The 13,211-nt window shown below is 39.7% G+C and overlaps 1 protein-coding gene across 13 annotated transcripts in view; it reads left to right on the forward strand.

Annotated features, from left to right (window-relative positions):
• The window catches only part of TTC39B (tetratricopeptide repeat domain 39B), a 140,174-nt gene that overhangs the window by 77,040 nt on the left and 49,923 nt on the right, over positions 1–13,211 (forward strand). For 6 of the 13 annotated variants that reach the window (XR_010322859.1, XM_023545258.2, XM_023545253.2 and 3 more), the window contains 3 exons: positions 7,392–7,487; positions 9,781–9,882; positions 13,137–13,205. The exons of 1 other annotated variant lie outside the window; for it this stretch is intronic. Coding sequence is in view for 10 of the 12 variants with exons in the window: in XM_023545258.2 (XP_023401026.2) it covers positions 7,392–7,487; positions 9,781–9,882; positions 13,137–13,205 (267 nt within the window). In the remaining 2 variants the exon portion in view is untranslated. 6 more of the 13 variants (XM_023545257.2, XM_023545259.2, XM_064290477.1 and 3 more) reach the window with 4 other exon arrangements.

Below are 13,211 nucleotides of genomic sequence, written 5' to 3' on the forward strand. Positions count from 1 at the left end.
TTACTCTAATCTCTTTGCATTTGACCTGTGACAATTCTAAATAGTGACCCCCCCACAACTGGACACTGTATTCCAGGTATAGTCCAGTGAGTAGAGAGAGCACATGAGTTTGATATGAATTTCATGTGTGGTTTCCTTTTCCTTTGATATTTTATCAGTCCATAAATGTGCTAAGTCTTTAGTGACCATTCAAATGGTATGGATTTCTTTGGTGATCATTGTAGATTAGTGGGTTATAGAATATCTCATTTCAAGACACTGCAGGTGACTATACTTTAGAAAGCAGGGAAGTATGGGACCAAGACTTGAATTTCTCTTGTGGTTTGGGGCTGTAGTCATTATCTTCTTAGCAAGTGGGTGGAGCAGAATTTGAGGCTTTCCATGACCTAGTAAACCAGGACCCAGTATATAACATTTCTTTGCCATTACCCCTCTTTAATATTAGCTTAGCTTTTTTTTTTTTTTTTAAGCAGTAGCATCTCTGTATAGCAAACCTATTTCAGACTGAACAAACACAGTACACCAGCAATGAAAATAGCCACAAACCAAAAGGCTAAAGAAAATGAAACTTTGAGGCTTAATGTACTGGAATACTTACATGTTTTTGTCTTTCTGGCTGATAGATACTTGTGGAGAAAGCCCTTATATTACTGAAAGCCAAGGCTATTTGAAGGAGCCCTGTTGCCTCAGTGGTTACACTCTTAGCTGCTAACCAAAAGGTCAGCAGGTTGAACTCACCAGCCACTTTGTGGGAGAAAGATGTGGCAGTCTGATTCTGTAAAGATTTATAGTTTTGGAAACCCCATGGGGCAGTTCTCTGTCCTGTAGGCTCACTATGAGTCAGAATCCACTCGATGGCAATGGGTTTGGTTTGCTATGGATAGTTGTTTGAAGAAGGCTTGATGGCTCAGTGGTTAAATGCTTAGCTGTTAACCAAAAGGTCGGCAATTCAAATCCCCCAGCTGCTTTGCTGGAAAAAGACATGGCAGTCTGTTTCCATAAAGATTACAGCCTTAGTAACCCTACGGGGCAGTCTACTCTGTCTTACAGGGTCGCTATGACTCGACGGCAGTGGGTATAATGAGTAGCTGATTCTCAGTCTTGCTTCTTTATGAATGAAGGTCTCTGTGATAATATATTTAAGGTTACTTCCCATTTTCTACATATGTGACATAAAATGCCGAGTAGTGAGACTCTATTTGGTGCACTGGTGTTAATAGATCTACAAACTCAAAAAAATGTCAAACACATTGTGCTTCTCTGGGCTAAGACAAATAGTTCTTATTCTTACGGAGCTCATAATCTACTCACCACAGACTAAAATGTAGACTAGTAATTATCCTCTGATGAGTTTTACACTGACCTCATTAGGAGCTCAGAGGAGAGGCACAAGATCTGGCCTGCGAAAATGACTTTTAGGTAGCCTTTCCCACTCTTCTTAAGTTACGAGGCAAATGAAAGGAAAATTTATTTCCAGCATTTTAAATAAAAATTTCTTTCATTGTTGCTCTTTAGGTAGTGATATTAAAAAAAAAAAAAGATAAATGATTTTCCCCCACTCAGTGAGTCACATTGAAAACCCACATTTGCTCTGCATCCTGAAAATATGTCTGCCTCCATACTTTGAGGACAATGAAAATGGCAAAGTGCTACTTAAGTAGCCTCTGCCCGCAACTGCCGGAAGCATTAAGCAGAACTGCCGAGAAGCAGGAATGTAATGGTCTGTCTAATGGGAGGTTCTTGGCTCCTCTAATAACACCAGCACCGCTAACATTCCCTTACATTGATGTGGTGTTTCAGTTAAAGACGTGATTTTACAAAACAGAACGCGTTTCCTCCTCGTAACATCCTTGTCAGGTAGACGGGACAGGTATTGTTATCCCTCTTCCGTTTTTGCAGATGAGGTGAGCGGCACAGGGAGGGGAACCCAGGTGTCCTGCCTTGTGTCCTAGTGCGCCTTCTCCTAAGTCACACCAAGGCTGAGTGGTGAGAATGAATCATTCATAGGTTAGGTGGAAGGTTTTTGTTAGAAATCAACAGCCCTCCAGTAGGGAAGGAAGGCAAAGAAAACCAACAAAACGAAACAGGGGCTGTACAGACCTCTGGCCAGTCTCATATTCCGTTGTTTGTTTTAAGTACTGTGGACAACTGGCTTTGCCTGCCGAAGGAATTTGAGCAGATCCAGGCCCTGCTTGAGTTTCCCACACTGCCAGTGACTCACTGTGTCTGCGGGCAGGGAAAGAGCATCTGTCGGGCAGTTTCTTTTTGTGAAAGAGATTGTAAGCCCTGCCCTCCATTTTCTTAGTGAATGGGGTCTGAAATAAGCCTTTTATTTTATACAAAAATGAAATTTTTTTTCTTTGTAACTGTTTTCACTTTGCACTGGGACTCATCTCTACTGTGAACAGAATAATACATTAAGTTACCAACTAAAGATCCAAATTTCAGTCTCTTTTGGAATGACTTTTTTTTTTTTTGGTGGCTTGAGTAAATTACTCAGTCAAATAAAAATTTAAACTCTACACCAGGCCTGTATCTCCTTTCTCAAATCTTCCCCCTCCCCACTTAGAGTCTTAAACAAACAAAAAAACCAAACCCACTGCCATTAAGTTGATTCCGACCCATGGCGAACCCACGTGTTATAGAGTCGAACTTTGCCGTAGGGTTTTGTCGGCTGTAAAAACTTTACAGAAGGAGCCCTGGTGGTGCAGTGGTTAAGCATTCGGCTACTATTGCTAACAAAAAGATTGGCTGTTTGAGCCCACTGTGTGAGAAAGATGAGGCTGTCTGCTTCTGTAAAGATTACAGCCTTGGAAACCCTGTGGGGCAGTTCTACTGTTATCCTACAAGGTTGCTATGAGTCAGAAACTGCCTTGACAGCAAAGGGTTTGGATTTTTTGGAGTCTTTCTGGAATCAGATCTCCAGGTCTTCCTTGGTGTCACTGGGTGGGTTCAAACCACCAACCTTTAGATTAGCAGCTAATTGTAAACTACGTGTGCCACCCATGGGCCATCTACTGTCTCTATAAAACCAAAAAACCCGTGGCTTTCGAGTCAATTCTTATTCATAGCGACCCTATAGGACAGAGTAGAACTGCCCCATAGGGTTTCCAAGGAGCACCTGGTGGATTTGAACTGCTGACCTTCTGGTTAGCAGCTATAGCTCTTAACTACTATGCCACCACGGTTTCCTTCTGTCTCTGTAGATTAACCTGTTTTGGACATTTCATATAAATGGGATCATACAATATGTGGCCTTTCATGTCTGCTACGTTCATTTAGTAAAATCATCTTACCAGACAGAAATTATTTGATATCTACCAAACAAAAATCTCCAAGTTAACATGTAATTTTACAGTGTATGGTCCTTAATCAATGTTGTCATTAGTTTCAGTCGAATTGATTCCAACTCTTGACGACCCCACCATGTGCAGAGTAGAACTGTTTGATAGGGTTTTCAAGGCTTTGACCTTTCCAAAGCAGACCTGTCTTTTGAGGCAACTCTGGGTGATTTCGAATTGCCAGCCCTTCTGCTGGTAGTTGGGCTCTTGTTTGTGCCAATCAAGTCAAATAAAGGTGTATCCCCTAGAGAACTAAGTATTCCTTGGGTAGGGCTGTTAGACAGTGCTCCAAGATGACATTGAAAGGACATGCAGTCTTTCATTTTTCTTATTTCCAAGAATGTTGTTGGGTGCCCTTGAGTTGGTTCAGACTCATGGCGACCATATGTGTAACAGAACGGAGCACTACCCAGTCCTGCGCCGTCCTCACAATCGTTGTTATGCCTGAGTCCATTGTTGCAGCCAGTGTGTTAATGCATCTTGTTGAGAGTCTTTCTCTTTTTATTTAAAAGCCATCATCTTTTTCACTAATTCAACAAATATTTGAGGGCTCCCTAGATGGTGCAAATGGTTAACTCGCTCATCTGCTAACTGAAAGGTTGGAGGCTTGAGCCCATCCACTGAAAATCCTATTCAACACGCTTCTACTCTGATACACATGAGATCACCATGAGTCAGCGTGGACTCGATAGCCGATTGGCTACTGGTTTTTAGTTGGAAAAAAAAAAAAATCAATTTGTAGAATGATAGGCCCATTGCGATAGTTTATATAAATTAAAAAAAATAATATTCGAGAATTTCCAAGACTTCATGTACACGTGCATACAAGTGTAAAGGATTTAGAAGGCTCTAATCTAAAGTTCTAAAGTTCTGAAACCCTGGTGGTGTAGTGGTCAAGTGCTATGGCTGCTAACCAAAAGGTTGGCAGTTTGAATCCACCAGGCGCTCCTTGGAAACCATGGGGCAGTTCTGTTCTGTCCTATAGGGTCTCGACAGCAACGGGTTTAATCTAAAGTTCTATACCTAAGGGAAGATGAATGAAATGTGGTAATATTTTATTAACAATTATTAAGTTCTGATAAAATAAGTGTGTTGTTCCAGGTAAAGGTAAATACAATTGTAGCTGTAAAAGATAATTGATTTTAGCAGATTTTAATAAAATTTTAGTGTTTTCTGTACACTGTTTATCAAATCATTGGGGAAAAGGTGTGATCTTTTAAAACTGATCTTGGGACAAATGTCAAAGTTTTAGAAGAAAACCGCACAGCACTATCTAGTACCATATACTTCAATGTTTAATTCTCGTAAAGGAATCAAAGAATTAAATATTAAAAAATAATAGCACTGGTAAAACTATAGGCTTGCATATAATCTTTGTGGAGAAAAGGTTTTTCTAAGTGTGCCGTCAAAATCAGAAATGTTAAAGGAAAAGACTGATAAAAACCCGTGCTGTGGAGTCAGTTCTGACTCATAGTGACCCTACAAGATAGAGCAGAACTGCCCCATATGGTTTCCAAGGAGCGCCTGGTAGATTCAAACTGCTGACCTTTTGGTTAGCAGCTGTAGCTCTTAACTACTATGCCACCAGGGTTTCCCAAAGGATGATAGTTTCAATAAAATAAAATTTAAAATATTTGGTAGCGGTGGAGAATTTTATAAGTTAAATGCAAATGAGAAATATGGAGTCGTTTTTGCAGTGCATCTTGTGGGGCAAGTTTGCCAGCCCTGGTAAATGAAGCTGTAAGAGAGCAGACGAGCAAGAATGGCCTGGAAGGTAGACAGCCTTTTGACTCTTGTCTCTTCCTCTTTCCTGCTTGTAAACAAAGTTGTCAGTCTTGTTTACACAAGTGTGTCCTCTTTTCTCCTAATGAAAGATCTCTCTGATGGAAAGAACTTTCCTTCAAGCTACATTTTCCCTTGTCTATAGAGTTTTTTTTTTTTTTTTATAGAGTTTTCTGAGGACCCTTGGTGGCGCAGTGGTTAAGTGTTTGGCTGCTAAACAAAAGGTTGGCGTTTTGAATCCACCAGCACCTCCATGGGAGAAAGGACCTGGTGATCTGCTCCCATAAAGATTACAGCCTATGAAACACTCTGAAGCAGTTATACTCTGTTGTATGGCATTGCTAGGACTCGGAATTGACTCGATGACACACAACAGATTTTCCGCCTTCACTTGTCCCTCTGAATGCCCCTATCCCCACCACCCTTGCAAAGAAGAACCTAGATTTTCTCTTACCTGATATGTATATATATATAGGAATCCTGGTGGTGCAGTTAAGAGCTCAGCTATTAACCAAGAGGCCAGCAGTTTGAATCCACCAGCTGCTCCTTGGAAACCCTATGGGGCAGTTCTACTCTGTCCTATAAGATTGCTATGAGTCAGAATTGACTCAATGGCAATGATTTTGTTTTGTTTTTAATGTGTATATAATGTTTATGGAGCCCTGGTGGTGTAGTGGTTAAGAGCTTGGCTGCTAACCAAAAGGTCAGCTGTTCGAATCCACCAGCTGTTCCTTGGAAACTCTACTCTGCCCTATAGGGTTGCTATGAGTTGGAATCCACTCGATGGCAATGGGTTTGGTTTTGGTTTTTTATATAATGTTTAGGGAACTTGAGATACTCAAGATAAGGTGAACACTGAATGGTGCATATAAAATATTACAGAACATTGGAAAGTCTGAAAGATGCTATATAATCAAACAGCTACTTAATTGAGGGCATTGTACATATTGGAACTAAAAAACAAAAGAACATCCCTAAAGGGAAAATGATGTTCCCCTCTGCCTCTTATGTTACTGGCTCTAGCTTTTCTTAATGGGATGTGTGCTATTAAGGTAAAGGGAAGAAGGATATTGGTGAATAGATTATAATACAACCAAAAACCAAATCCGTTGCCGTGGAGTTGACTCTGACTTACGGCAACCCTATTGGATTTTTTTCTCGGTTATAGGACAGAGTAGAACTGCTCCATAGAGTTTCCAAGGAGCACCTGGTAGATTCAAACTTCCAATCTTATGGTTAGCAGCCGTAGCATTTAACCACTACACCACCAGGGTTTCAGATTATAATATAAACCAAAATCCAAACCCAGTACTGTTGAGTCGACTCCGACTCATAGCGACCTTATAGGACAGGGTAGAACTGCCCCATAGAGTTTCCAAGGAGCGCCTGGCAGATTTGAACAGCCGACCCTTAGGTTAGCAGCCATAGCACTTAACCACTACGCCACCAAGGTTTCCAAGATTATAATATAGGACAGGGTTTACTCAACTCTTTGGGGAAGTTTTCTTCTCTGAGTGGACCTGTTCTGGTGGTGTGTCTGTGGAGGTCTCTCTGGGTCTATAAAGTGGCCTAAGATTCTGCAAACCAGATGGGCCTCTATGTTACTTCAGCTCTCAATGATGTATAAATGGGGGGAAATTAGGCAGTTTATTTAAAACAAACAAAAAAAACCCCTTCAAAATACACATCCTTTAACTCAAGAATTTATCTTTAGCAAATAATTAGGCAGGTGCGTAAAAGGGTTATTAGAGTATTGCTTTTAATAACGAAAGTTTGGGGGTAACATACATACCCAGCAGTGAGAAACATGTAATAAAGTATGGTCCCTGTGTTCAGTAAAATGTTGTACAAACACTGACTGTGATGAAGCAACTCCCTATTTATTGAGAAGAAAAGATTCAAAGTAAGTAAAGTATATAGTACTCCATTTTATTAAAATATAGAAAAATATATATCGATTTACTTGGGGGAAATATACAAGATAAAATACCTTTTTTTAGGCAGAGTGCAGCTGGGGTGATTTCAATTAATTTCTTTTGTGTAATAAAAGACAAATAAAGTTGTTTTTTTAGGGCTGTATTTGAGGAAAGTTCACCAACATGTGACAGAGTAGATTTTTGTTACTTGCTTTCCAAAATTAATAAGTAAAAAAATGGAGGTGAAATGTCCAAAATAATTGAAGGACTTCTCTACTGTACTTGTATTTGTGTAGCCTCTTCTTGTAAGGTAAAGACTAAAAACCTCACTCTCTGCCTGTTTCATTAACAGGTCTTCTCGATCAGACATGGAAGGGAGCAGCCACCACTTTGCAGCATTTGATTCTATACAGGCGTCTGGCCATCACGGAGCATCTAATTTGAGCAGGTCAGGAAGGGTGTGTGCACATTTCTTGGGGAGCCAGGGAGAAAGAGATGACCCCTTTGGTGAATTGTAGTGTTGATGTTAGAATAGTGCTTTGGGTTGGACAAACTGGTGAGGTGATGAGAGGCCTAGCAGGCAGGTAAAATGCCTATTTCACGAATTAGGGAAGGAGATTCGAATCTGCTAAGGGCCTTAGGTAGGTGGCAGTGTTACATAAAAACAAAAACAAAACCAGATTCAACTCTTTTCTGAGTCTTTTGTGATTTCACAAACTTTATGATGATTTTTATTGTAATAGAACCACATTTCAAAACATTAGGGAAAATGGACCGCTTTAACACAGACTGTGAGAATTTTGGCATATTTCTCAGCCTTTTTTCCCAGGCATGTACTTCTTGAGGTAGTTGCGACATAATAGGTTTGTCACTGAATATAGTATTATAATTATTTTTCTACTTTGTTACATTCTTCTCATAACCGTGGCTTAAAAATACATTTTAAGATACATGTTGGTTGTAGAAAATTCAGGAAATATGGAAAAGCACAGAGAAGAGAATGAAATATGTATTTTCGCCACCATAACTATTTTCTTGGGTATGTGTAATTTTTCTAATCATATATAGATACATTAATTTTTTTCACTTAGCCAGGATCACATTAAATACGCGGTTTAGTAGTCTGCTTTTTAAAACTTATTATATCATCACATTTTCCCTTTTCATTAAATATTTTTCTACAATATCATTGAATTGCTAAGCATCATTCCCTTCCATGGCCATTCTAGAATTATTTTCATCTTGCTTTGAATATGTAGACTGTTCCTTTATCAATTAAGGCGACTCTTTTAAAGTGATGTTTTAGTACCATGAGAAAATGCTTTCCATCTGTCCTTACAGGTTTATTAAACCTTATTAATTACACAGCAGACCTTTAGCATTTTGGATGTTGCATTTTCATCTTCAGCTATTTGTGAGTTTTCATAATACGTATGCTGTGGTGGTATTCAAGGAGTTGGGGACTTGTCTTAAAAGCCCACCCTCATGATATGAAGAAGGGTAGAACATTAGAGGGGTTGAGGAATGGAGACGAAGTTGAAAATAACTTTTAAGGATCTTAAGGTGTTTATCTTCCATATTACTTTTTCATTACATACCTCCCCCCTCCCGACCCCGGAAATCTGAAGAGCGGGAGGCAGTGTTCCTCCTTCACAGTCGTTACCCTCCAACTCATCTGATAAATTTTTCCAGGTAGCTTCTGCATCAGCGTTTACAGTGCTCTCAACACTAAGTTTGAAAGCAATAATAAGTACTACTTGCAAGCAGTAATAAATAAGGGTGTGGCATTTAAAGAGAAAGCTTCAGCATATATGTAGTTAGTTGTTGATGTCATGAACCACAAATACAATTTGCAAGAGAGAGCATAAGAAATGAGTATGAAGGAAGGAACCTTACGGAACATAGTTATTAAAGGGGATGGCTGAGGGAGTGAGAGTTAAGCAAGAGCTATAGAGAGCTGTGAGAGAAACGAAAACACCTATGAGATGTTGCCGCCAGAACAGGTAGGGGATTTGAAATCGAGACAACAGAGCCAGATGTTGCAAAGAGATCTGCATAGAGGCTGAAAAATAATCCTTTGCACTTTTGCAGTTAGCTCATCAGAGACCTTTAGCATGGATAGATTCAAGACAAATGGGTCAGAAGCCAGGCTGCAGCAGCTGGAGAAGAATGGGAGGTGAGGACGTAGGGAGAGTGAGCTTCAGGTGTTTTTTGAAGCCCTTGCCTATAAAAGAAGGTCCCTTTTTTTCTGGGTGCCACAAACAGTTTGCACTCTACTAACCTAAAAGTTGGCAGTTGAGACTCACTCAGAGGTGCCACGGAAGAAAGACCTGTTGATCTACTTCTATAAAGATTACAGCTAAGAAAACTCCGTGGAGCAGTTCTACTCTGTAACACACGGGGTTGTCTTGTGTCAGAATCAACTCAGCAATGGGTTTTCGCCTCTGAAGAGGAGTGGGGGAACTTGTGTCTTAGAAGAGAAGATAAGATTGGGGGACATTATCCTTTTTTGTTGTTTTTTCTTTAAATTAAGATGAGTGAGAATTGAGCATATTTGTAAGTTGAGGGAAAGAGGTCAGAAAGGTAGAGGTTAAAGATACATAAAGGAAGAAATGGAGGTGAAATGTAAAAAATAACTTAGAGGCTTCTTCAAGTATAGTATTAGTATTTGCAGATTTTGTAGTCCTTTGCTTTTTAAAAACCAAACAATAAAAATTCCCACTCTGCCTTTTAACCAACAGGTCTTCTAATGCATGTATAAAACCAAGCCCCTATAAACATATTGTGGAACAGCCTAGAAGGACATCTACAAAGAGGAATGAAATTTCAGACTCGGACAAGAAGTATGTGGGTGTGGTTCGTATTTAGTTAGACTGCGTAGAAAGTAGCAGCGCTTTGCTGAATGTATTACGTTGTTCCATTATTACATTTGCTCTTCACCTTGTGAGGCATTTAAGAAGGCAATTTTGGTCACCTTTTAACAAATGAGAAACCATGGAGGTAAAGTGACGTTTCCAAGGGGCCTCAGCCAGGCAGTGGTCACATTGTGACTTAATGCCCAGTCTTCTCATTCCCAGGCCAGTAGACTTTTAACAAACCCACTTGCCTTCTTGGTGGCCACAATCCGTCTTGTTTGTTGAGTCTTACAAAGGATTTCGACAACCATAGTGTCTTTTGATTCCTACTTTCAACCTTGAAAGAGCCAGGAGAGATTCTTTCCATGTAAGGATTCTGATGTCCAGAGAAGCTCAGGACTAAGATGCCTCACGGCTCTCAATTCTGTGAGTCTCCGTTTATTCCCAGTGTCTTGTCTTCTTAAAGGTCACCAGTAACCAAGTTTCAGATGTTGGTAAGCTGTGTGTTTATCACTGCAAATCTATTGACACACTAGTTGTTGAAGCTGCTAATTAGGGTCACGTTTGGAAAACTGAAAGAGGACTGTCCAATCTTTCCATCACTTCATCTCCTCCTCACTATACCTCTTTTAATGTAATTGGGAGACATGTTGTTTGGTCTTCAAATATGTATTTTTTCTATGGGCAAGGTCAGCCAATTTGAAATCTCTGCGGGAAAGTATATTTTGCCTTCTTGATCAACTCTGGAAATTCTTTAAAATCAAAAAGCAGACCAGGGGTCTAGGGACTCAGGATTAGAGGTAAGGGTAGAAAACCTTTGATAGGCTTTCATATTCTTCTCTTACCAAGCCTAGATTGTCAGTTCAGAGTGGATACAAACCATTAGTAGCTTTCATTACTTAATGAAGATTGGTACTGGGGAAGCCTAGAGTTAAACAGGAATTTCTGACCACTCAGGAGTCTGAGTTCCAGAGACTGTTTAATGACATGAGGCTTCCAAATGATTAAAGGATTAATGTTTGGCAAGATTTTGCCTAGGGACCAATGTCTTCGATTGACTGATAAAGAACACAGAACAGATAGTCCAGATATTACACAGAGTTCAGCCTAGTTCTCTTTGACCTCCTTCCTTTTCTTAGTTGGTGTCAGGTACATTTTCAATGAAGTTAAGAGACTTATGCCATTCTTTCTTAGTTCAAGAAGTTTAAGAAGGAAAACTCACAGTTTAAGAAGGAAAACTCTGGACTGAGCTCAGGAAAGCTGAGGCAGTTTTTTTGTATGCATCTCACCTTACTGTATTTATGTTTTCTTTTTCCTAAACCATTTGTATTAGCCCAGAGAGCTGCTGTTTGTTGTTTACAGACGTCCAGCACCTTCACTAGTAGGATAAACCAGGAGTAGATAAATATCTTTGCCAATTAGAAGCTATTTCAGAATAAGCTAATTTTGTTTTCAGTTTCAGGCAATGCTAAATTATAACCATAGAGTGAAGTATTAAAGAATAGCTTATTATAATTATACTTATTAAGAAATCAGGATAGGAAGAAATGGCATTGAAGCACAAGTAATTTAAAGGAATTTGATGTATCATGTTATGACTTTATAGACTAAATGCTTTTTAAGAAAAATTGATTAAAAAAAAACCCAAAGAACCCAGTCTTCCTGTTATTGAACAGGTCTACTAAAAAAGATGTAGTGTCAAGCACTGGCACAGGAGGTCCTGGGTTAGAACACTGCTCTCCTATTTGGGTCTGAAGTACAAACACGTAGTTCACATAAGGAAAGACTAGGCACTTCTTTCTGTTCTAAAATAGTATTTACCTTATTCCCTTTTGTGCATCATTTAGTAGCATTTTTACTCTTATCTTTTCTGATCCTTGTTACAGCAATGTTAATATCTTCATATCTCTTTTATAGATGAGGAAAACAGACTTGGAGAGGTTAAATGACTTGTTTAAAAGCCTCATCGTCCAACACAGTCCGCCATAAACTGTGAACTTCAGGGTCCCTCATCTCCTTTGGGTAACCAAGGAGAAACTGTACTGGGAGGCTCTGTAGTCCGGTTGTCCATCCATAGGTGCTTTTTGACCATCTGGACTCCACACATGGAATGAGTAGATCTGAGGCACCTTGGCCTGCAGCTCTTTGAGGGCAGGGGAGACCTAGGGTCTTCAAGAACAGATGGGATCTTAGATTTGCTTGGAAAAGAACCCTGGATAGTCCTCCACATGTTAGTAAAGGTCTCTGAACAGTCTTATTCCGCTCCTGTCCTGTGGGTACATACCCTAAGTGTTACTTTCTTGCTTTGAAAGAACTGTCTTTTTGGCCTAAATTTAGAGCCAGTTGAGATATTGGTGTAGGGACAGACCTATGGAGGTAAAAGTGTCAGCTTTATTATTCGTAAAGATTATATTGTCTTAGGTGTGTGGTGAAAAGGGCTTCTGACACTCCCCTGAATGGAATTTAGCCCTTAAGTTGCTAGGCATCCCCTTAACTCACTGTATCTAAGGAAGAATAGACTTTTATGCCCTCTACTTCCTTAAAAGGAAGGGGCTGGGCCTCTCAGTTGGAAAGCTTTTCTTTCCAACTCACCAATCAGATAGCTCATTCCTCTCCCAGGGAGAAATGAAGAGGAAAGAGTCCAGGAGTGAGAGTCCAGCGAAATCTCTGCTCATGGAAATCTGAGGAGTAGGAGACAGTGTTCCTCCCTTAAAGTTGTTTATCTCCCCTTTCCCTCACCCCCATCGCATGTGAAAGTTTCCCAGGTAGCTTCTGCTTCAATATTTACAATGCGCACATATCCTTAGTTGAAGACTGATTACTATTGAGACTTTATTACATAGAGGTGGATTTCACATAAGTTTATATTAGAGATCTTTTGGGCAATTCTAAAGTGTTAATAGCTGTTCAATTGGATATGTCATAGTGACTTTTATATAATTGTTTTATCAAATAAGTAAAAAATGTGAAAATGTAACGAGTAATTAGAGGGACCCAAGAGTAGACAGTCAGTGAAAAAGAAGACCCTCAAACAGATGGGTTGACACAGTGGCTGCAGCAGTGGGCTCAAACACAGCAACGATTATGAGGATGGCTCAGGACCAGGCAACATTTGACTTTGTACATGGAGTAGCTGTGAGCAACACAACAAAAATACAGCGTCACCGTATACTGGTTTTATAGACTTTTATTCATTTTAATCACAAATCATAAAAATTTCTTCTCTACATTTTAATCAACAGGTCTCATGATACAGATTTGAGAATAGTTGGTCATCACGTTGTGAGGAAAGTGCAGAGAAGCTCTGCCAGGTCAGA

Source organism: Loxodonta africana, chromosome 9 (assembly GCF_030014295.1).
Source record: "Loxodonta africana isolate mLoxAfr1 chromosome 9, mLoxAfr1.hap2, whole genome shotgun sequence".
Taxonomy (NCBI): domain Eukaryota; kingdom Metazoa; phylum Chordata; class Mammalia; order Proboscidea; family Elephantidae; genus Loxodonta; species Loxodonta africana.